Source organism: Cygnus atratus, unplaced genomic scaffold, assembly GCF_013377495.2.
Source record: "Cygnus atratus isolate AKBS03 ecotype Queensland, Australia unplaced genomic scaffold, CAtr_DNAZoo_HiC_assembly HiC_scaffold_48, whole genome shotgun sequence".
Lineage (NCBI taxonomy): Eukaryota > Metazoa > Chordata > Aves > Anseriformes > Anatidae > Cygnus > Cygnus atratus.
The window spans coordinates 26,611-50,404 of NW_026110084.1; the positions used below are offsets into that span (position 1 = coordinate 26,611).

Below are 23,794 nucleotides of genomic sequence, written 5' to 3' on the forward strand. Positions count from 1 at the left end.
GACAGTTTTGGTCACGATGATGCAATATTTTCTCGCACAGCTGCTGTGTAAGTGACTTATTGTCTTCCTTTTTTGCAGCCTTCTCTGTCTAGTCCTGTCATCTCAAAGCCTTCAATACATGTCTCTTACAGCTTTCCTCCAGGTGCTCCCACTTGCTGTATCCTCTACTGGTAAGAACAATTTTACCTGTTGTGAGATGCTCTCCAACTAAACTGACTCTTTGGCAACGAGGTGGAGTTGGATTGCATTTTGTGAAATGGAGAGGAAAGGGATGTCTCACTTTCCTTTTCCACTTTGAAAATTCCCTCCCATCCTCTAAATCCTTACCTTTCTTTCCCAGACCCCCTGCCAGTCCCTGTGCTCTCCACAGACCCCAGTTATGATGTCTACTATGAAGGGGAACGCGTTGCTTTCATATGCGTGGCTCCGACGATGAAGACTGTAGATGGATTTCGGTTCTTCAATCAAAGTGGGGACCAAGTCTACGCACTTGCTTCCTACTCTCACACAGTTGCCTGGTTCCAGCTCACAGCTGCAAAAGTGTCTGCCATGCAGTACACGTGCATGTACTGGGTGAAGGATGCTGGACGAGAAATTCCTTCCAATAGGAGCCTTCCTCTTTCAATTAAGGTTCAGGGTACGTGGGTCTTGCGTTGTCTCTAGATGATGTTGCTTTGAGTCTCTACCTTCTCACAAGCTCCTTTTGTGCTCCTGGGTTTCTGTGAGCAGTCAGGAATAGGGTAACCTAACAGCTCTGTCACCTCCAAGAGGTCTCGCGGCACTGAGCCTCCCCAAGCTTTTCCTTAGTGTTTGGGGTGTATCACATGCCCTCCTCTTTGGTCATGTGAAAATACTTGTTTTCTGCACTTCGGTGAATACAAAGAAACTGAGTTGCTCTGAATTCATATCTCTGAGGTCTGTGAGTCTGTGCTTATCTTCCCATAGTTCAAGACGTAGAAAAAAGAGCGATGAATGACTCCCACAAAAGCTGATCTTTAGTAAAAGGTTCTGTATTTGTCCCAGTAATATTCCAAAGAATTAACTTGTCTACTCCCTTTGTCAAATCTGAAGCACGACATTGGAAAAAATAATGGGTTTTGTGCACAAATCCTCATGTCAATGGGTAGCAGGTTTTGTTTGCTCTTCCCCCCAGGTGCTCCAGTGGCCCCGGTTTTGTCCCTGGATCCTCAGCAGCCAGTCTACAGATACGGAAACAATGTCAAGCTCCTCTGCACCGTCCCCTTTTCTTCATTCTATATAAGGGAATTCCAGTACTATGGGGACTTTGGACTTGCAATCTCCATCCCAGTTGTGAAACTGCAAAACTACAGCTACAACCTGAGGATCACAGGAAGGGAGGTCTCCGGGTCTTACAGTTGTGCCTATTTTGTATTTAAGTCTGGACGTGCCGTTCGCTCCCAGAGCAGCCCCTGGGTCAATGTCTACGTGAAACGTGAGTTTTTCAACCCTTCCTCACTAAAACCTCTAATAACTGCTGACCTATCATCAGTTAATTTATTCTGCATGTGCTTGCCTATGAATTAATTCGTGAGTGTCATCTCCATCCCGTCCTGTTATATGACCATCCATCTCGCTAACTCAGTCTCTGTGTCCGTCACTAAACGAGCTTATTGCCATGTCTGCCCATGCTCTTATCAACCAAAAATATGAGAAATACTGGGGAAAAAAATCTCAGTGAAAAGAGTCTCATCGCCTTACATGGCTTTTCTGATGAGACCATGGCTTTCTAGGACCTCCTTCTAGACCTTCTTTCTTTTATCCTCCATCCCTCTGAGATGTGGGTAGCTATAGATGGGCTTGCTCGTTGTAAGAGTCATCATGGCAAAGTCACCACTGGTTCCTCCCCAGGCCAGCTAATCGGCTGGGTTCGAGAGATCCTTGTTGGTGGCTCGTTCTTTACCATCAATGGCCTCATCTTTTTCTTCTCCCACCGCCTCAAGAAGAAAAGAGGTAAATATTTAATTTTTATTGCACCACACTAATTCTTATGATCCTGGGACTTCAATTTCTTTGCCCAAAAAAATCCCTCATTTTGACCTTCCTTTTTGGGGAGGGTGTTCTGGACAGAGCTTGAACAGGATCACTTCTCACCCTCCTCTCTTATTTGAACCCCAAACTGATTTCCCTTAGAGGTCCAAGAATAAAGAGAAGCAATTTTTGGTGCTGTTACTTCCCTCATTTGCAGATCTGGAAGAAGGATTCCGGATGGACTAACAAGATGAATTAGAAGAAGAACGCTTAAAGGTTTTGCTCTATTTTGCCAAGGCAATCTGTTCCGTTGGGCCCTGCCTGATTCCTCATTGTCTGCCTCAGTGTCCCCAAGAGACAGAAGCAGTGAACTGGAAGTACTTGGCTACTCCTTTCCTCTCTGCACAACCCCGTGCCTTGTGTCTTACCAATTAAAGCTGGATGTTGTGTTTAGGTCTTGTGGGTTTCATGGAAAGGTGTGTCTTTCCATCCTCCTTCCTGAAATGTGTGTATTTGTGTTTGCTTGTGCTCAGCCTCGGGATCATGGCAGAGGAGGTCTCTGGGTCTTAGGGTTGTGACTATTTCACATTTCAGTCTAGATGTGCTATTGGCTCAGAGAAGAGCCTCTGGGTTGATTTGTGCGTCTGCTCTATCTCACACCTAACCCACAATGTTCCTATTAAACCTGGTTTTTGCTTGCCTCTGAAATTCAGCCTCATTTCTGAATTTTCACAGCACCTCCTCTGTGGATGAGCGTGGTGTTAACCAGGCCTGCCCCATCGGGCTGAGTTTCCCTTCCTATACAAGAAGACACAAGGCACTGTCCCCTGGGCATTGCCTTGCTGCTTTGACCTCAGTCATCACTCACAAGGATGCAGTTGGCTGTTGCTTCTTCCAGGCAACCCAGTGGCACCTCTGCGAGGTCTTCCCAGCCCCAGGAGGTGATCAAGGAGTCCTTTTGGCCAAGACGAGGAGCAGGGCATTTCTGTGTGAATACTTAAGGTTTGCCTACGCAAAGTCAAGTGAGCCAGTCTTGTGGGTGAGAACCCCAAACTCCTTGAGGAACAACAGATCTTAACCCATGGATCCAGCTGGCAAAGGAACGATTTGGATATGGAAGAGCTGTTTCTTTTCTACCTTATTTCAGGAGGGCTTCAGGAAAAGGGTAGCTGTGGGCCTCCAGGCTTCCTTCCACTCCATGCCAGGCTTCAAAGACACGGTGGCAGAAGGAAGATTTTTCTTCAGCGTCTCCCACTGCCATAGCTGCAAAGCAAGGCAAGACAGAACCTTCCCGCAAGGACCTGCTGAAGTTACTGCGAAGGCAGCAGTCAGTTTGCCCTGTGCTTGGAGTCACTCTGACCATCTGTCCTGATTTCACTTGGGATCGAGTTAATTTTCCTCCCAGTAGCTGGAACAGTGCTTGGGGTCTGGCATCGGTCGGTGAGTGGTGAGCAATTGCACTGTGCATCACTCGCTTTGTATATTCCTTTATCATTATTATTTTTTCCCTTCCTTTCTGCCCTTTTAAACTGTCTTTATATGAAACCATGAGCTATTACTTTTTTTTTTTCTTTCTTTCTTTTTTTTTCTGTTCTCTCCCCCATCTCTCTGTGGTGGGAGGGAAGTGAGCAAACGGCTGTGTGGTGCTGAGCTGCTTGCTGGGTTAAACCACAGCACTAGTCCTTAAAAAGTTTTATCTTGTATCACTCTGCTTCTATCTCTTTCCTGACAGCCTCAGCTAGCTAGAGACTTAGCACGCCCCGTCTGTGTCACTGGACAATCCCCCGTTCTTATTTTTATTTTATTATTTTTTATATTAAACCATTCCTGCAGCTGGGGAAAGGGAAGCTGGGATTTAACCCTGTGATGTCCTCCGAGCTCAGCCTGGGGAAACACAAGTGTTAGACAGCAGAAGCCCGGAGTCCGGTGAGTTCTCATATTCCTCCATGTTTGTATGTGTGGGGGAGATGATGATATGGGGGAGATGGCGACGTTACGGGGGAGATGACGATGATGTTATGGGGGAGATGACGATGTTATGGGGGAGATGACGATGCTATCAGCTCAGACACAACAACATGCTGCTACACATTAAAACTCTGCTTGATTTCAAATCTTCATCTTTACAAATGCTACCTATTTTTGGCCTTCCAGCTATTCCAGTGTGCAGTGGAATGCTGCACGGTGCGAGGAAGCAACGTCCTAGCTGCTGCTTGAGGTTACCGTGGGCCCACGTTTCTTGCATCTCCTTGTCAAGTTTTCTCTCTTCCAAGGTGGACCCTGCTCATCTCTCCCCAGCTGTTATTTTTTTGTCAGGTGGTGTTTTTAGACCACTGAGTCTTACACCCCCTCCTCACAGCACACTGGAGAGGGGTTATAACCCGTGTGAGTTATCAGAAAGGTTTATTGCAATGAACTGGCTGAATTGTTATGTGATAAAACAGAGTCCGCATGCACAAAGGAGCCCAGAGGAACCGTTGCAGGGGAAGGAACCCATGAGGGGACCCAGGTTGGAGCAGTTTGCTCCTGACAGATGGACTCCATGGGAAGAAGAGTCCCCACAGGACCAGCTCGGGAAGGAGGCATCCCCTGGGAGGGACCCCACGTTGGAGGCGATGATGACGTGCTCTGCGCTGACCATGGCAGGTGATGAAGTGTTCTGCGCTAACCACAGCCCCAATTCCCTGTTCCCTTGCGCTGCTCGGGGTGAAGAAGTGGAAGTGGGTGCTGGGGAAGTGGGGAGGGTGTTTTCAGTTTGCTTTTACTTTCACATTGCTCCATTCTGTTGCAATGTTACCCTGATCTCCCTATGCTGAGTCTGTTTTGCCCATAATTATGATTGTTGAGTGATGTTCCTCTTCTTATCTCAACCCTTGAGCCCTTTTTCATTGTATTTTCTCCCCCTTCCCCTCTGAGGAGGAGTGAGAGAAAGGTTGTAGTGGCATTTGGCTGCCTGGCGGTGTGAAACCACAGCACAAGATGCGGAAGAGCTGTTCCCTTGACCTTACAGTAACAGCAAGATTTTCTTGCTTATGTCCTAGAGGTCTGACCTCAACTCGAGGACTGTGAGTGTTAGTCACAAGTAGCTCTGTCTTTGAGGAACTGGAATTAACCTATCTGGTTTCGAGCTTTAAATGCAGATTAAAAGAAAAAAAAAAGTTGTGCAAATCTTGTTGTGCAGCTATGGACTGGCACAGGATGGGGTTGTGGGACTTTTGTGGGACTTAGAGCTGATTTCTTATCTCTTGTCCACCCTGAGAAAAAACAGAAGTTGCAGTGCAAGAAAACTTCTGTTTTTCATTACTGCTGTTCTTGTTCTGTGTTTTTTTTTTTTTTTTAAAGTGTCAGAGGACTGGAGTTTGTGCTGATACAAGCAACGCAACAGCTTGTTTTCTGCCAGCGAATTAATGAGTCATACAGGGGAGAGAGCTCTATTTCAAGGCAGCTCCTGCAAGCTGAGTTTACCCTTCCCTCAAATGTCTGATCCAGTATGCGTGCACCAAGTGGTCCCACAGACAGGGATTTCTGCTCTGATCCCTGGTGAACAAGTCTATCTTCCTATAAATTGTATGCCTAACTTCGTTCCCAGGCCCTTCTGCACTCTCTGAACACACAAAAAGAATGACTATCTCACTGTGCACACTCTCCTTCTGATTTGTCGTTTTCTGATCCAAGGAGGACAACAGGTGGATGGGCTGTGGACATTTGGACCTGTACCTGCAGCTTCAGCATCACAGAGCCAAAGGATGGTGGACCACACACGTGCACCAACACCATAATCAGTGGGCTCAGCGCAGTCTGGTCTGTGAAGAGCAAAGCCATCAGGATTAAGGGTAAGCTACACATCAGTAGGGTTCTCTCTCCACTGTCCTGGACAGGTCTGTTCTTCCATCACACCTCCCTCTATCCACAGATACTTTCCTCCACGTCTCAGGCCTTCAATTACCCTGAATTTAATGAAGCACAATGACAGCAGCATTCATTTTTCTTGAAAAACCTTGTTCTGAGGTCACCAGGCTCAGTTCTCTTTACAAATGCTTTTCAAGGCCTAGATATGTGTCATTGAAACCTAGGTGGTTAAAAGAGGAAGGAAGAATAGAACCCTAAAGGTATATATTTGCTTTTTTTTCACCATCCAGTCCCACGCTTGGTCTGAACATTTCATCTGGAGTCACAGGGGAGGGCTATCACCTCTTCTTCCTCTTACACAGCTCCTGTAAACAAGGCAGTGATTGTTTCACTTCTGCAGGGAAGATCCTGAGACCACCATCGCAGCCGAGGTCACCTCGCTGGAGATGAGTGCTCAGTACTAATGACCCAGCACCGTAGGAAATGGCATAGGGACCTGTACTTGTGGCTACAGAGAAGATAAGTGGAGGTGCAGTGGATTTTGTCCTTCCTCAGCGGTGTTTTGAAAGGTAACTTCCAGCTTTTCCCTTCAAGGGCCTCCTTTTGCTTTCCTGGGAGTGGATACTACTCCAGTGGTGATAAGCGAAGGCCACCCCTTACATCCCACCTGCGTTCCCATAAAATGCTTCCCATTGTGGAAAATAAATGGTCAAGGCCATCACCGTGTTTCATCCCTGCTACTGTCTCCCCAGTGGAGGATAATTTCAGTCACCTTCCTCATCCTCAGGGTCTTCCTAAGCCAACATTCACAGACTGGTTGAAGTTTGAAGGGTCCTCTGGAGGTCATCTTGTCCACCCCCCTGCACGGAACAAGAGCAAAGGATCTTGCTCCTCTTGCTCCTCTTGTCACCCATCATGAGGAAGATGTCCAAGGCAGGAGACAATAGATAAAAGCCACCTTCTGTCCCCCAACTTAAGGTGTGGATGAGATAGACTATGGTTCATTGGGCAAAGAGAGTGCCCAAAGGACTGAGAGCACACAGGGAGAAATGTCATCTGAAAACATGATGACAACACACAGAGAAACACAGAATTAGGGTGTAGTTCCCTCACGATTCTCGGATGTGGTTCGTGGCTTCCATTTATTTCTGCAGCACTTCCTCTTCCTGCCCTGTGAGCCCTGTGCTCAAGTCAGACCGATGGAGAGAGCAGCAGGGAGCAACCAGACAGTGCATCCTGCTTCCAGGCAGCCCGGCTCAGAGCCCTCAGCACCCCATGGACCGCAGTGACATGATTGCCCCCCGCCTTGTGATGTTCCTCAGTGAGTCCCCATGTCCCCGCTCTCCTCTCCTCCTCTCCTCTCCTCTCCTCTCCTCTCCTCTCCTCTCCTCTCCTCTCCTCTCCTCTCCTCTCCTCTCCTCTCCTCTCCTCTCCTCTCCTCTCCTCTCCTCTCCTCTCCTCTCCTCTCCTCTCCTCTCTCCTTCCTCCTTTTCTCTCTTTTATTCACCTCACTTTTCTTTTCCCCTTCTTTTGCCTCTAGACCTTCTTCTCCTTTATATCCTTCTCAGATCCTTTCTTTTTCTGCCCTCATCTTTTATTTTTTCCTCTTTCTTTTCTGACTTTCAATCCAATCTTCCTTCCTTTCTTTCACCTCCTTCTATATACCAGTCTTCCTTTCCTTCTCCCTCCTATACTTTATTCCCTTCCCTTCCCTGCCCTGCCCTCCCTGCCCTTCCCTTCCCCTCCACTCCACTCCCCTTCCCTTCCCCTCCCCTATTAGATGCCCTCACCATGTAATCCCCGTTCCCCCCTTCACTCTCACACTCAGTCCTTCTCCCCTCTTCTCTTCCAGCCACCGTGCATCTCCTGCCCTGCCAGATGGTCTCTGAGGAAGGTAACTCCTCTGGGGTCTCCTTAAACAGGGGCTGAGCTGCTGGGGGCACGGCTGGATTTGGGGTCCCACAGGTGTGACTGTCTGGGAGACCCTCAGCCTCATTCCCCCTCCCCATAACAACCCAGTGGTGAAATTGGGTGCTGGGGCTTTTTCTTTATCTCACTTTGTTGAAGTCCTGCCTCGTGTCAACACACTGGTGATGAGTGGAAACCCCTTGAGACCCAACCCCTTCCCAGCCCTCTCCTTCCCACACCTGCTCCTCCTATTTTGGGTGTGGGTCAATGGTATTTTTGTAGGGTTTGCAGCTAGGGGCAGGTAGGGAGGTGGAGACCAAACATGTTTTCCCAATGACTGCTGTGGAGGAGCATCAGCGACGGGTTTTACCCTTCACCCTTAGCCTTTTTGACCCCCTTTCCCATTTCCTATTTTCATAAATTATCAAGTTGCATCAAAAAAAAAAAATATTGCTTGAAAGGACATTAAGGACATTTCTGCTGGCATGACAACGCTGCCCAGGGTGTGGAAAGGGTTTTTGCAGTCTCCTTTCTTTCATCACTTCCCACAGCGGGACGCAACCTTGTGCTGAATCACAAGGAGATAAAATGAGTCATAGCCCAGAGACATTTCTGCTTTATGAGGTCCCCTCTGTGCTTTATTGTGTTCCTTGAAATGAAAGCCAGTTTCTTTTATTTGCGTGGAGTTAGTCCCTTCTGCCTCTACTCCTTGCACCTCACCTCCGCCCCCTATGCCTGTCTCCCTCTCTATCCACCAGCCGCAGTCCCTGCCCCGACCCTCTGGGTGCTGCAGGGACAGAAGGAATATTTCTTTGGAGATGCTGTCACGCTAGTGTGCACCACTCCCCTCAACATCACTGGGAAGCTGACGTACCAAATTTTTGGTGAGGCTGGCTGGGCAGTTTCAGGATTTAGCTCGACGAATAACTACACGTTTGAGTTCATCCTCTCCCGGATGCAACACAGGGGTCCACATTTCTGCAGCTATTCCCTCAAGCAAGGTCAGAAGCAACTCACATCCCCAGCCAGTGAAAAACTGGTGATCAAGATTGGAGGTGAGCTGTGTGATTTCTTTATCTTTCTCTCTGCTTTATCCCTCCTCTCTGAGAACTATTCAGATGCCCAAATGTGGGTATCAGCTATAGCCCCCCAATGTGACAACTCACCTGGAAGTCTCCCAATAGGACTGGTGGGCTTTGTGGTTTAACCTAGCCCATCCCCAAAATCAGTAGGATGTCTGGGTGGAGGATTTATCTTTCTGGGACCAGCATGGTCTGGAAGGTGGCTGCCACTGGCACTCTTCTCATGTCGTGGCAGGAAGCCTACAATCCCAAGCTTTGCTGCATGCAGTGGAAAGGCAAACAACTGGAGATCCGTTTGTGCTGTCCTTATTGCTACATCTCCATTTATTCCTCCCCTTTTCTCAGACCACCTTCCCCAGCCCCTGCTGATGGTGGAGTCCCCGCTGGGAGAGGTGATGGCAGGAGATCTCCTGAGCATCATCTGTAAGGCCCCTGGAATCGCCACTGTACGGAGGTTTCACTTCTACAGGGATGGCCAAGAGGTCCTCCCTACGACAGAAGGCTCTGAGGACAATGCAGCAGATCATGGGGGCAATTTAAGGACTTCCATGGTCCTCCAGTTCCCACGTGCTGGTCCCCAACAGAGTGGAAACTTTACCTGCAAGTATGAGGAAAAAAAGCCTGAGAGGTGGATCCCCTCCTTCACAAGCCAAGCCGTGTCTATCAGTATAAATACCCAAAAGAAAGGTGAGCTGGCCATCCATCCACCCACCTAACAATCTGTCAGTCCATCCACCACCAACCCATCCATCCATCCATCCATCCATCCATCCATCCAGTAACCAGCCCATTAAACCATCCCTCTCTCCATCTGTCCATCCGTCTGTCCCTCCCTCTCTCCATTTTTTCCTGAAACTATTCCATTCCAGTCCCTGTACATTCCTCTCCAAACTAGCTGATTTTTGCACCGGGCAGCTGCTCTATCTATCCAATCACCATCCTTCTGTCCGTGACTCAGCCCACCCAGTCTTTCACCCACCTCTCCCTCCCTCTCAGCCCTTCCACCACAGCCCCAACCACCCCTTTATCACACAAGTAACACAAGCATCCCTCTGTTCACCTTTACGGCTCAGCATCCTCTCCTTGGCCTCCCGAGCCATTGTTCCGAAATTTCTCAGTGCCTCCTGCAGAGCCAAGCAAGTGGGGAAAGTCTTTGGGTGTTCAGCACTCAGGACCTGAGCAGAATGCCTGGAGAAGGAGGGGTGGGGAAAGGGAAAGAGAGATGGTGGCAGAACGATGCTCACAGCCTTCCCTCCGTCAGCATGCATGAACTGTGTCTACATCTCCTAACCTGTCCCGCCCTCTTGCAGGGAAGAGCTGCTTCCTTCTTCTACGGCTCCTGGTTGTGGGTGGCTGCTTCCTCACCATCAACAGCCTCATCCTCCTCTTCTTCTGGGTCCGGGGGAGAACCAAAGGTACACCCTGAGCTGAGGGGGGAATCACCCCACCTTCAGGCTCCCCACCACCCACCTTGCTCCTTCCCGCAGACGCCTCATTCCAGTCTGGAGCCAGCCCTGCTGGGATCTCCCAGCTGCACGCCAGATCCCCACACACCCTTCAGGAGGATAATAAGTACGAGGAACACTAATGAGAGGAAGATGCTGTGGGCGATTCCACCCCCTAAAGACTGCTCCCTGCTGAAGACACATCCCAAAAGACCGGTGTGCAGCCAAACGAGTGCTCAGCTGTGGGAAAACAAAGCAAGAATCGGTTCCTGGAAGGATGAAAGAAGTAGAAAGGGGTCATTTCACGTGGTAAAGGGGAGGGAGGAGACATGGACGTTGTTGGGAAGGGTGATTGTGAAAGAGAAAATGAAGAAAGACCAGAAATAAAAATGGAAATTGTGAGAAAAAAAAAGGAGTGAGAAAGGGTGAGAAAAGAAATGAAGAGAAAAATAGCGTGAGTGAAAAATGAAAGCATGGGCAGAGGCTGAGACAGAGTGAGAGAGGGATGGGGAAGGAGAGGGATGCCAGGAGCATCCAGGAGGGCACGACAGTGGGAAAAGCAGGTTGGAGAGGCGAAGGAGAAGAAAAAAGGTGGAACAAGAGTCCCCAAATCAGAACGAGCCCTTGTGTGTGTCATTAACTGGATGGCCACCACTGTCACCTCGCCTGGGTTGTCCCGGTGTGTTAGGGATGTTAGGGCATCCAGGGAGGGGTGGGAGAGCCGCTGCAGGTGGGGTGGGTGACTGGGGGCTCTGGTGTTTGGGCTTTTGGAGGGTAATGTCCCATATCCCATATATGTGGGAGCTGTGGGGCTGCAATAGGAGGATGCTGGAAATGCAGAGACTGAGTGCATGAGATAGGGGTGGGCTTTGGGGTCACATAAGGTTGTAGAGATGGTATGGGGACTGTAAGGGTGGGATATGGGGGGTCTGCAAAAATGGTATATGAAGCACAAGAAAGACGCGGGGTGGGCTGTGGTGATGGGATCTCAGAGCTATGGGGACGTATGTCTGGGAGATGAGGTACAAGGGTGCCCGTGGTATATGGTGCTGTGGGAATGGGATTTGGAGCACTTGCCTAGGAACATGTAAAAATATGGAGGTGGCATTTGAGCCCCTGGGGGTGGCATACAGGGAACTGGGAGGATATTGGGGTGGGGCGTTAAGGAGTGAATGGTGGATATTTGGGGCATGTGCAGGGCTATGGGATATGGCATGCCACCAGCACTGGATATAAGGGGAATGCAGGGATGTGGGGAAGCTGCGTGATCAATATGGGAACCTGAGCTGATGGGGGTGCGCTGGGAAATCTGGACATGCACGGCAGTAAGGACAGGGGGCTTTGGGGATATGGCAGACTGCTGGGGAGGGATATGGGGGCAGGAAGGAGATGGCGACCCTGCTGGTGGAATATAGAGCAACTTTGGGGCCGTATGAGGCTGTGGGATATGAGGATGGAGGAACTGCTCTCTTCTGTCCTCCACGGCCTTATCTCCACCTCACAGCCTTCCTTCCCCTCCAGCCTGTTTCTGCCATGCCCTCAGCCCCCGGCAGCCAGCAGTGGATGAGAAAGAATCGATATAGGGGAGGGAGCGTGCTGCCCGTAACCCTTGGGTTTTGTGCATTTGTCCCAAACCCATCACTCGGCTTTGGCAGTTTCTCTCCTCCCTCCCTTCCTTTCTCCCTCTTGGGAAGATGGAAAGGGAGAAACAGGAGCCTGATCCGAGGCTATGGAGCAGAGGGCTTACCATGTCTCTTGAACCCCTGAACCTCTGGGCAGGGACTGGGGGAGCAGAGTCCCACGCACTGGGACCACACGATGAAACTGAACAGGTACAGCTCTATGGGGACTGACAAGAAGTGGCTGATGGAGTGGCCGAGCCTCTCTCCATCGTATTTGAAAAGTCCTGGTAGTCAGGTGAGTCCCTGGTGACTGGAAAAAAAGGAAACATCGTTCCTGTTTTTAAAAAGGGTAGAAAGGAGGACCTGGGGAACTACAGAGCGGTGGGCCTCGCCTCTGTGCCCGGCAAGATCACAGAATCACAGAATCGTCTAGGTTGGAAGAGACCTCCAAGATCACCCAGTCCAACCTCTGACCTAACACTAACAAGTCCTCCACTAAACCATATCACTAAGCTCAACATCCAAACGTCTCTTAAAGACCTCCAGGGATGGTGACTCAACCACTTCCCTGGGCAGCCCATTCCAATGCCTAACAACCCTTTCGGTAAAGAAGTTCCTCCTAATATCCAACCTAAACCTCCCCTGGCACAACTTTAGCCCATTCCCCCTCGTCCTGTCACCAGGCACATGAGAGAATAGACCAACCCCCACCTCGCTACAGCCTCCTTTAAGGTACCTGTAGAGAGCGATAAGGTCTCCCCTGAGCCTCCTCTTCTCCAGGCTGAACAACCCCAGCTCCCTCAGCCGCTCCTCGTAAGACTTGTTCTCCAGACCCCTCACCAGCCTCGTTGCCCTTCTCTGGACTCTCTCGAGCACCTCGACGTCCTTCTTGTAGCGAGGGGCCCAAAACTGAACACAGTACTCAAGGTGCGGCCTCACCAGAGCCAAGTACAGCGGGACAATCACCTCCCTAGACCTGCTGGCCACGCTGCTTCTTATACAAGCCAGGATGCTGTTGGCCTTCTTGGCCACCTGAGCACACTGCTGGCTCATATTCAGCCGACTATCAACCAATACTCCCAGGTCCTTCTCTTCTCGGCCAGGCAGCTTTCCAACCACTCATCTCCCAGCCTGTAGCTCTGCTTGGGGTTGTTATGCCCCAGGTGCAGGACCCGGCACTTGGCCTTGTTGAACTTCATACGGTTGACCTCAGCCCATCGGTCCAGCCTATCCAGATCCTCCTGCAGAGCCTTCCTACCCTCGAGCAGATCGACACGCACCTAACTAGGTGTCGTCTGCAAACTTACTGAGGGTGCACTCAATCCCCTCATCCAGATCATCGATAAAGATATTGAAGAGGACTGGCCCCAGTACTGAGCCCTGGGGGACTCCACTAGTGACCGGCCTCCAACTGGATTTGACTCCATTCACCACAACTCTTTGAGCCCGGCTATCCAGCCAGTTTTTAACCCAACAAAGCGTACACCAGTCCAAGCCACGAGCAGCCAGTTTCTTGAGGAGAATGTTGTGGGAAACGGTGTCAAAAGCCCTACTGAAGTCAAGGTAGACCACATCCACAGCCTTTCTGACAGACATCCACTAAGCGCGTCACTTGGTCATAGAAGGAGATCAGGTTCGTCAAGCAGGACCTGCCCTTCATAAACCCATGCTGACTGGGCCTGATCGCCTGCTTGCCCTGTAAGTGCCGCATGATGACATTCAAGATAATCTGCTCCATGAGCTTCCCTGGCACTGATGTCAAACTAACAGGCCTATAGTTCCCCGGGTCTACCCTCCGACCCTTCTTGTAGATGGGCATCACATTTGCTAGCCGCCAGTCGACTGGGACCTCCCCTGATAGCCAGGACTGCCGATAAATGATGGAAAGCGGCTTGGCCAGCTCCTCCACCAGTTCTCTCAGTACCCTGGGGTGGATCCCATCCGGCCCCATCGACTTGCGCACATCCAAGCTCCTTAGCAGGTCGCCAACCATTTCCTCATGAATAGCGAAGGCCACATCCTGCTCCCCATCCCCTTCCACCAGCTCAGGGTACTGGGTATCCAGAGAACAACTGGTCTTGCCGCTAAAGAGACTGAGGCAAAGAAGGCATTAAGCACCTCAGCCTTTTCCTCATCCTTAGTAACTAGGTTTCCCCTCGCATCCAGTAAAGGATGGAGATTCTCCTTAGTCCTCCTTTTTGTGTTGATGTATTTGTAAAAACTTTTTTTGTTATCTTTAACAGCAGTAGTCAGATTGAGCTCCAGATGAGCTTTGGCCCTTCTAATTTTATCCCTGCACAGCCTCGCAACAGCCTTATAGTCCTCGTGAGTGGCCCGCCCTCTTTTCCAAAGATTATAAACCCTCCTTTTTCTCCTAAGCCCGAGCCACAACTCTCTGTTCAGCCAGGCCGGTCTAGTTCCGCACTGGCTCGTCTTTGGGCACGTGGGAACAGACCGCTCCTGAGCCATTAAGATTTCCTTCTTGAAGAGTGCCCAGCCTTCCTGGACTCCTCTGCCCTTCAGAACCACCTCCCAAGGGACTCTGCCAACCAGTGTCCTGAAGCAGCTCAAAGTCAGCCCTCCGGAAGTCCACAGCAGTTTTACTGGTCCCCTTCCTGACTTCGCCAAGAATAGAGAACTGAACCATTTCGTGGTCACTCTGCCCAAGACAGCTGTCGACCACCACATCTCCCACCAGTCCGTCACTGTTTGTGAACAGAAGGTCTAGCGGGGCACCTCCCCTGGTAGGCTCTCTAACCAGCTGCGTCAGGAAGCTATCTTCCACGCTCTCCAGAAACCTCCTAGACTGCTTTCTCTGGGCTGTGTTGTGCTTCCAGGATATGTCTGGGAAGTTGAAGTCCCCCACGAGAACAAGAGCTGACGATTTCGCAACTTCTGCCAGCTGCCTGTAGAACTCCTCATCCATCTCCTCATTCTGGTTTGGCGGTCTATAACAGACCCCCAGCAGGATGCTTGCCTTGTTGGCCTTCCCTCTGATCCTAACCCACAGAGACTCAACCTTATGAGTCCCAGCCTCAAGTTCCACAACATCAAAACACTCTCTAACATAGAGAGCCACACCACCACCCCTTCTGTGCTGCCTGTCCCTTCTGAAGAGCCTATAGCCAGACATTGGAGCACTCCAGTCATGAGAGTGGTCCCACCATGTTTCCGTGATGGCAACCAAGTCATAGCCTTCCTGCTGCACGATGGCTTCCAGCTCCTCTTGTTTGTTACCCATGCTGCGTGCATTAGTGTAGATGCACTTCAGTTGGGCCATTGCCTTCTTCCCCAGCTTTGCCATTGTTCCCCCTGGTACAGCTCCAACAAGCCTAATTTCAGCCCCATCCCCCTTCTTTACTAGTTTAAAGCCCTCTCAATGAGCCCTGCCAGCTCCTGGGCTAGGATCCGTTTTCCCCTTAGAGACAGGGACCCGTCTGCGGCCATCAGGCTGGGTGCCGAGTAAAGCGCCCCATGGTCAAAAAACCCGAATTTTCTGTGTTGGCACCAGCCTCTGAGCCACGTGTTAATCAGGTGGGCTTTCCGTGTCCTCTCGGTACCCCTCCCTGCCACTGCAGGGATAGACGAAAACACCACCTGTACTCCCGCTCCATCCACTAACCGTCCCAGTCCCCTAAAGTCCCGTTTGATAGCCTTCAGGCTTCTCTCTCCAATATCATCACTGCCAGCCTGGACTATCAAAAGCGGATAGTAGTCAGAGGGGCGAACCAGGTTGGGAAGCTTTCTGGCAACATCCCTGACCCTGGCCCCAGGGAGGCAGCAGACTTCCCTACGGGTAGGGTCAGGTCGACAAATAGGGCCCTCTGTTCCCCTGAGAAGGGAGTCGCCTACAACAATCACCCTTATTTCTTTCTTGGTGGAGGCTGTCTTGAGGCATGGAGTCGGCTTCCTCGCCCTAGGCATCCTCCTGGGTGGACTTTCTACCTCATCTTCACCCACCGGTCTCTCAAGCTCCAGGGCCTCAAATCTGTTATGTAAGGGCACCTGGGAAGGTGGGGGGCGGTAGGGGGGGGGTGTTGCCTGCGAGGTCGAGCAGGGACCTGTCTCCATTCCTCCTCAACTCCTAGGTCGCCTCCCTCTGCCCGACAGCGACAGGGCAGGGGGTCCACCCCCATTTGGGGTGTCTCACCCCGGTACCTCTCCTGCAGGCCCTGCAGGGAGTTGCTCCACCAGTCTATCTCCCGCTCACACTCCCTGGTAGCCCTCATCCTCTCCACCTCCTCCCTGAGCTCTGACACCAGGTGGACCAGGTCGTCCACCTGCTCGCACCTCACACACACAGTCCCTCTGCCTCCCTCAGATGGCAGCAACAGGCTCAGACACTCCCTGCATCCAGAGACCTGAACTGCCGCATTTTTGAGCAGGCGGTCAGTCTGGGTGGTTACAGACTTTCTAGAGAGAGCAGTCTGCCTGGTGTAGACCATAGCAGCCCAGCTAGCGGTCAACAGCCGTTAGAGGAGTTGTTCGTATGGGTGGGTGGGGGGGAACGTTCTGCGCTCTTTGCCCTCCCTGCTCACCCTGCCTGTGCGAACGCTCGCGCAAACTGCCGCGCCCCGCCCTTCTGACGCATCAAGCCCTGTTTGCCCACCCTGGTCGCCGCGCTCCTGGTCGCTCGCACTCCCTAGGGGCTGCTTTTGAACGGCCGGGGAGTGGGCGCTGCTGGCTCCGCCTGCGCCTCGTCAGCCTCCCTCGCTGAGGGCTGCCGGGTCCTGGCGGCTCCCTCGAGTGGCCTCGATGCTGGAAAAAAAGCCCTGCCTGTCCCGATCCCCCGCTCCGCTGCAGAACGCGTCTGCCCCGGAGCCTGATCGCCTCGGCAAGAGGCGATGGAAAAATCATGATCATGGAAAAATCCTCCTGGAAGCAATGCCGAGGCACATGCAGGTTAAAGAGGTGATCCGAGACAGCCAGCATGGTTCTTTCAGTCAGCTGCCAGCAGTCCCTGGGGCCTACGCTGCCAAAAAGTAGCCTTTCAGTGGCCCACCACAAGACAAAACCCCATCCAAAAGCCAAGCAGAAGTGCTGGGTCAAGTGAAGGCTGCGAAACCTCAGAGGAACAAAGAAGGACAAGGAAGTGAGAGGCCCCCGTGAAGAGCCAGAAACAGCGCAAGAAAAGCTCCTGTACCCGTGGGGAGTCCCAGTCCTGCTAAGAACACTCGTAATAGCCCTGTTATCTTCATCGAGCTCTGAGGACAGCATATCCGAGGATGCCAGTGAGAAGACAGCCAGACTTCAGCCACTGAGTTCAAACTCAAGAAGACTGCAGAAGTTAGAGGCTGAGAAGTTCTGGCCAGTTCTGCAAGAACCTCCAGAGATGGCAGCGTTGGCATCTAATTCTGAGGCCAGCGGTCCTGATGAGCCCAGCACCACCTCTGTGTTGGTGGCAGTGATACACAAGGGGGCCAGGTCCAAGCAGTATCAACCACCAAAGACCAGACCAGGGCTCTCTACTCGTGGCCATGGCCACACTGACCAGGGCTCAGAGAGCTCCATCTGAGCTGGCAAAAGAGGTGCGTGATCAACATCTGCATCAATCTTGGGGGCTCAAGCCTTGTAGGAAAGCAGAGTTATGGGGACAGTGGGGACTCTCCAAAGAGCTCTTAGTTTTGAGCCATGGCTTGGTTCACTTGCCACCCTTGGCACCCTCCATCACTAGCTGCAAGTTACTCAGTTTCCTATGAGGTTTCTGGGTGGGCCTGGCAGAGCTTAGGAGCAAAACCCTGCTGGTGGCTGGGGTCTGGTGAGGGGGTAAATAGACGGAGAGAAATGGTGGCCCTGTCTCGGTGTTGTGGCCTCAAGCCATCCCCGGGGTCTGCATGTGGGCAAAGAGCTCCCAAAACTACCGTGTTGTTTGAGAAGACTCTTGTTTTACAGAAATCCATCTGGCATTGGAACACAAGGAGCTTTGGAAAGAAAGGGATGGAAACTAGTGGAGACGCTACGAAAGGCTGTGGAGTTTTCATTTGTTCACAAGTGCTCTTTCATTGGAATAAGTTTTCCAGCTGGGCTGTTCCTCTGAAATCATCCCAAACTGCTGCTGGAAGTGGGGCCATATCAGGGACCTTCCCCTGGGCGTTTTACATCTGAGGGACCTTTTCTGTGGCCTCCATTGACCACCACTGTCTGGGTGCGACCTTCAAGCCAACTCCTTATCCACCGAATAGCCCAGCCTTCAAATCCATATTTTTCCAATTAGGAGATCAGGATGTCATGTGGGACCGTGTCAAAGGCCTTACAGAAGTCCAGGTAGATGACATCGGTCAGTTTTCCTTTGTCAACTGATGCAGTCACTCCATCATAGAAGGCCCCACATTGGTCAGGCATAATATGCCTTGGTGAAACCATGCTGGCTGTCTCAGATCACCTCTTTGTCCTGCCTGTGCCTCGGCATTGCTTCCAGGAGGATCTGTTCCATGATCTTGCCGGGCACAGAGGCGAGGCTCACCGGTCTGTAGTTCCCCAGGTCCTCCTTTCTACCTTTTTTTTTTTCAAAATGTGAGTGATGTTTCCCTTTTTCCACCTCAAGAGGAATCACGCCTGGGAAATTCAGGTGTCATGGCGTAGCAATACTTGGCTCATGGAGCTGGGCAAACGACCCATGTTCATTTCTGTTATTGTGGCTTCAGTGTCTGGCTCATGTGCAGGCTCTGTGTGGAAGCTGACCCGTACTAAGCGACCTACTCTGACACCAGAGCTGGCCCTGCTTTGTGTCGCAGGTTGCACTGGAGACCCTTGAGGCTCCCTTCCATCCTGAATACTCCTATGAGTCCATGACTTACATATCATGCATTAAAAGAAACAGATATATACCTGGATATCCTGATGGAGAAAGCAAAGAGAAAGAAGAGAAAGACTTAGCTCTCCTTAGGGTGCAAGACTCCATTTGGTCAGATGAGTGTCAGACTGATGTGGACATAAAGAAGCAAGCAGGGATTCACTTGTCCTAAAGGTGGCCATCTGGTGTTTGACAAAGGAACTCCTCAACAGCCTCCAAGAGGATGCCAGCCCTCATAATTTACAGCCTGCAGCTACCTGTGCATGGCTTGGACTACGGCTGGTGCCTCTGAATCGCCTGGTACTGGTGGCTCATCAGCAGCTCGCTCCTGCCCTCCAGTTCCATGAACTGGAGGTGCCCATGCTGTCCACGTGTGAACTGAGGCAAGAGGAATCCCACCTCCTGGGGGGTTGTGGGGTGCATGGGAGGGCGCTGAGTCCCCTTCCAGCCCCAGGACTATAAAGTCAGGGTGAGATGCCTCAACTGACTCAGCTGAATCCCTTCCCTCCCTGTCACCGTCTGGGTGTCCTGTCTGTGATGTGACAAAGAAAGGTGATGGCTTCAAGGATGCAAGAGGAGCAGAGCAAGTGACGCCTTGGGCTGAGCCTCTGCTGCTGGGCTGGGCTGGGCTCCTGGGACACAGGGAGCTTATGGCAAGCGAGCAGAGCTGCAGAGAGACAGCTCTGCCCAGGAGCAGCTCAGTAATAGGGCTGGGGGCTCTGCCTGCAGGGGACAAAGGGAGAGGAGAAAACAGAGAGAGAGGTTGGAGGCAGCGTAGGGTGGGAGGACAACTGCGAGCTCACTGCAGGAGGAATCTTCACCAGCCTTCACATGGTAAGTCTCTGGCTGCAGGGTCGTGTAGATGAGTGTAGAGGACCTCTGCTGCCTGCCAGGCTCAGCACTCATCCTGCCCGGAGAGCTGCCCAGGGCGTGTGGAGAGAAGCTGTGGGTGGAAGGAGCCCCCCAGCAGGGCAGGATCCTTCTGCTGTATGGGGGCTGCTGCATGGCACAGGCTGCTCATAGCTCCTCATCACAACCGGGACTTTTCCCAAGGGGCTTTTCAAGAGCAAGGTTAGAGAAAGGACTTGAAAAGGAAAGAGTTGGTACTGTGAGTTTCCTACTCGTGGCTGGGTGGGCAGTGGCAGAGGGGAATTTATTTCTTCATTCTGCAGACCCCATTTCTTGTTAGGACTTGTCTGAGATGCTCCCTGGTCCCTGTAGACACGGAGAAGCCCCCAGGCAGTGCCCTGATGCCAGGAGGTGTCTGCAGGGCAGAGCCGAGCATAGAGTGAGTGGGGTCTGTGAGCACAGATCCCTCCGCTCTCAGTAGTGTTTGCTGGCTTTTCAGGGTAAGAGATGAGCATGATTGCTGTATGTCTCATGACACATGCGATTGCTCTACATCTCTACCTTCTGAGATGGGGAGGGATCTGTAAAAAGCAATCTCGCCCAGACTGCTTTCTGCCATCGCCGTTCTAGTGCTGACGTTGATGAGCACTTCTGTGTTAGGGGTAACTTAATCCAACAAACACCAAAATCAGGACTGATCCCTTCCCACACCATCCCCATGAAGCCCCTGCTGTAAAGCGGGGCCGACTCCTTGGGACCTGGCAGGCAGAGGCCAGCACAATCTGCCTGCAAAAGGAAAACCTGTAGCCAGACAGCTGATGGAAAGCTCCTGGAAAGGGAAAAGGGTGTGTGCAATGGTGGAGCAATGAATTTGCAATTGCTCAGAGAGTTCTCTCCTAATTTGTTATTGTTTTTTTTCTCCTTTGACAGAGCGCCATACCCACAGGCAGCAGATGCCCAACAGCAGCTCCATCACCGAGTTCCTGCTCCTGGCATTCGCAGACACGCGGGAGCTGCAGCTCCTGCACTTCGGGCTCTTCCTGGGCATCTACCTGGCTGCCCTCCTGGGCAACGGCCTCATCCTCACCGCCGTAGCCTGCGACCACCGCCTCCACACCCCCATGTACTTCTTCCTCCTCAACCTCGCCCTCCTCGACCTGGGCTTCATCTCCACCACTGTCCCCAAAGCCATGGCCAATTCCCTGTGGGACACCAGGGCCATTTCCTACGCAGGATGTGCTGCCCAGCTCTTTCTCTTTCTCTTCTTCACTGGAGGGGAATGTTCCCTTCTCACCATCATGGCCTACGACCGCTACGTGGCCATCTGCAAGCCGCTGCACTACGGGACCCTCCTGGGCAGCAGAGCCTGTGCCACCATGGCAGCAGCTGCCTGGGGCAGTGGGGTTCTCAATGCTCTCCTGCACACTTCCAGTACACTTTCTCTTCCTCTCTGCCATGGCAATGCTGTGGACCAATTTTTCTGCGAAATCCCCCAGATCCTCAAGCTCTCCTGCTCAGACTCCTACCTCAGGGAAGTTGGGCTCCTTGGAGTTAGTGCCTCTTTTGCTTTGTCATGTTTTGTTTTCATTGTGCTGTCCTATGTGCAGATCTTCAGGGCCGTGCTGAGGATCCCCTCTGAGCAGGGATGGTACAAAGCCTTTTCCACGTGCCTCCCTCACCTGGCTGTTGTCACCCTCTTTATCAGCACTGCAGTGTTTACCAACCTGAAGCCCCCCTCCATCTCCTCCCCATCCCTGGATCTGGTGGTGTCATTTCTGTACTCGGTGGTGCCTCCAGCACTGAACCCCCTCATCTACAGCATGAGGAACCAGGAGATCAAAGATGCACTGAAAATGTTGTTCCGTCAGTTGTCTTTCACCAGCGATAAGCTTCCCAACTCTCTTCATAAGTGATTTCCATCTCATTGTGTAATCTGCGATAATCATATTTGTTCAGGAATGTCCTAATTCACTCCACTTCTCCAGAGGCGTGAACCAGACCATGGTCTCTCTGAGCAAGAAGCCTTTCTACAAGTATCTAGAACAAGGGTACAGCCACCGTCCTGTGTCCCATCTCTGTAATAAAAGTGGATTTCCTCTCTGCTGGTGTCTGGAGGTTGGGCTCTTCTCACAAAGTTGAGGTCAAGAACATGCCGAACAAGTGTTCCTTGTGATGCCCTGCCACCCTGCTTGGGCTCTGCATGGGCTCAGGGGAGGAGGGCAAGGGGTGATGCGTTGGGAAATGAGCCTGGACTGAGCCTTCACATGTGGGTGCCCAGTGCCCCTGGAGATGAATGATCCAAAGGGATCTGCTTGGATCTGTCCCCCTATGACTTTGGGGCATCACTGCCCCCTTGCTCTGCAGAGCAGCTCCACCAGCTTGCAGGAAGCACCGGGAGGGTCAGAAATGGCTGGCCAGGCCAGCGCAGACACAGAAGCCTGGGAAAATCATAGAATTATGGCATTATTAAGGTTGGAAACGACCTCTAAGGTCAAGTGCAACCATTAACCTAGCACTGCCAAGTCTACAAAAGGCTGTTTGGGGGCAGAGATATCCAGGAAAAAGAGCGAAGAAGCAGCTTTGTTGCTTCCAGGGGGCAACGAAAGAGCAAAAGCAACCCTCTGGGCCTGGCCATTCAATCAGCTCTTGATCCACCTCATTTGCCACTTAGTCTATAATTTGTCACCTTGTCCAGAACATGGTATGGGGAGAGGCTCACTGTGCCCCAGATCCTCCAGCTTGTTTAAATGTCCCCTAATGGAGTATGGAGGGAAAGGATCTCTCCTCCCAGAAGCTGGGGGGTCAGGGCTTGGTTTGTCTTGCTAAAACCCATCACGGCTTTACTCAGCATCAGACACCTACACTTTGCCTGCCTGGCATCACTGCCTCCAGTTTTCTGCTCTGACGACTCCCTGGGGAGGCTTTCTCAGGAATGGGTCTCAGTGGAGCCCAGTCATTCTCCAAGAAACTTCACTGTTTGCTTCTGGCTTCACCTTCTTCATCACTTTGTGCAATCACCTCTCAGCACTGGAGGTTCATGGACTCAGCACCAAATCAGAGAATCGTCACAGAATGGTTTGGGTTGGAAGGGACCTAAAAGTTCCACCCCCCTGCAAACAAACAAAACCCAAAAAAAACCCCAACACCTTTAATTTTAAGGGTATTTAAAAACCATTTTTCAGTTCACAGATGAAACGATAGCAGCACTCTCCTATCGACATTGATCCAGGTTGTCTCCTAAGGAGGTCTGGGCAGGCAGAAAAAGCAGTCTTCTGAGGCCAGACACTGTAAGGACAACCTGACCCACCATTTCTCTAATTGCCCACCTGGTCCTTGCATCCCTTTTCCTTACACCAGGCTTCTCCACTGAAGTCTGCAGCTGGATGTTACGGCTCCTTTGCACCAGCTGCCGGCTGCTTTCCTCAGACAATTGGCTGCACACAGGCCCAGAAGGGTTTCTCTTCCTTGCAAGCAAAGTTAAACATGATGCAATTGAGTAAAGAACTCTCCTCAACTGTGTGCTAAGCCCAAGCAGCATCTAATGAGGTTCACCTTCCACAGGGGATGTCTGTACAAGAACAGATTAGACAGAGAGATAGGAAAGGATATCTCTTTAATGCTCCGATTAAAGATAACTCATTGTTGTCCTCTCTTTTTAATTACACGAGGGCCAGTGTTATAAATGTGAGGAAACAGTTTACCGGGAGGATGAGTTGGGATGGGGGGGGGGGGTGGTTGCTCAATGTTAATTTTGAACCGGAGACCTAAGATGGATTGAGACGTGGAGCCTGCCCAAAGGCATGGTACAATCACTGAGCAGGATATAGGAAAATTATACCAACACTCACATCTGGATGGACAGGACAGGTGTGTGTTATCAGAGTCATGTCCAGGTGCCCATCCAACAGAGTCTACAATAATTTGTGAAGCTGGCATACACACAGTATGATTTTCAACCCAACATCCTATTGAAATGGTGTCCCCTGTTGTCCCTCTCAAAGATGGGATATATTGGTCTAGATCTTCAGCTTTCAGAATCCATTCCCTTTTGTAGAAAGTAATATTATTACGTATTGCTACTCTGGATAGATTTAAGGATCTAGCAGGATAGGTGTCAAATAACCTCTCTGTAACCGATCTGTAAGCTTCAACCCATGGCTACCGCATCAAACATGAGTCTCACATCTTGCACACATTAATCCTGAATTTACAGGTGAGCCCCATATGTCCTGCTCGATTTCCCCATAAACGTGTTAC

The 23,794-nt window shown here is 51.3% G+C and overlaps 2 protein-coding genes across 51 annotated transcripts; both read left to right on the forward strand.

The window, feature by feature from the left end:
* LOC126913744 (uncharacterized) lies at positions 1 to 2,694 on the forward strand. Its single transcript, XM_050716925.1, has 6 exons — positions 1 to 47; positions 132 to 170; positions 341 to 637; positions 1,154 to 1,453; positions 1,870 to 1,971; positions 2,207 to 2,694. The coding sequence occupies exons 1-6, from the start codon at positions 17 to 19 to the stop codon at positions 2,233 to 2,235; spliced, it is 798 nt and encodes a 265-aa protein (XP_050572882.1). The 5' UTR covers positions 1 to 16; the 3' UTR covers positions 2,236 to 2,694.
* On the forward strand, positions 2,684 to 23,194 carry LOC118261493 (olfactory receptor 14C36-like). Of its 50 annotated transcripts, none has more exons than XM_050716881.1 (14): positions 2,684 to 3,028; positions 3,137 to 3,429; positions 3,823 to 3,915; positions 4,144 to 4,635; positions 5,332 to 5,556; positions 5,665 to 5,822; positions 5,903 to 6,098; positions 6,201 to 6,407; positions 6,626 to 7,159; positions 7,691 to 7,732; positions 8,505 to 8,801; positions 9,174 to 9,515; positions 10,139 to 10,243; positions 10,316 to 10,670. In XM_050716881.1, exons 9-14 carry the CDS (start codon positions 6,961 to 6,963, stop codon positions 10,414 to 10,416), a joined length of 1,086 nt encoding a protein of 361 aa, XP_050572838.1. In that variant the 5' UTR covers positions 2,684 to 3,028; positions 3,137 to 3,429; positions 3,823 to 3,915; positions 4,144 to 4,635; positions 5,332 to 5,556; positions 5,665 to 5,822; positions 5,903 to 6,098; positions 6,201 to 6,407; positions 6,626 to 6,960; the 3' UTR covers positions 10,417 to 10,670. The 50 variants fall into 50 exon arrangements, with proteins under 50 accessions (XP_050572838.1, XP_050572844.1, XP_050572850.1 ...); XM_050716887.1 differs by lacking the exon at positions 5,903 to 6,098 and having other exon boundaries at positions 2,735 to 3,028; positions 4,144 to 4,305; positions 4,434 to 4,635; positions 6,239 to 6,407; XM_050716893.1 differs by lacking the exon at positions 5,332 to 5,556 and having other exon boundaries at positions 2,736 to 3,028; positions 3,110 to 3,429; positions 4,144 to 4,305; positions 4,434 to 4,635.
* The last annotated feature ends 600 nt before the right edge of the window (positions 23,195 to 23,794 follow it).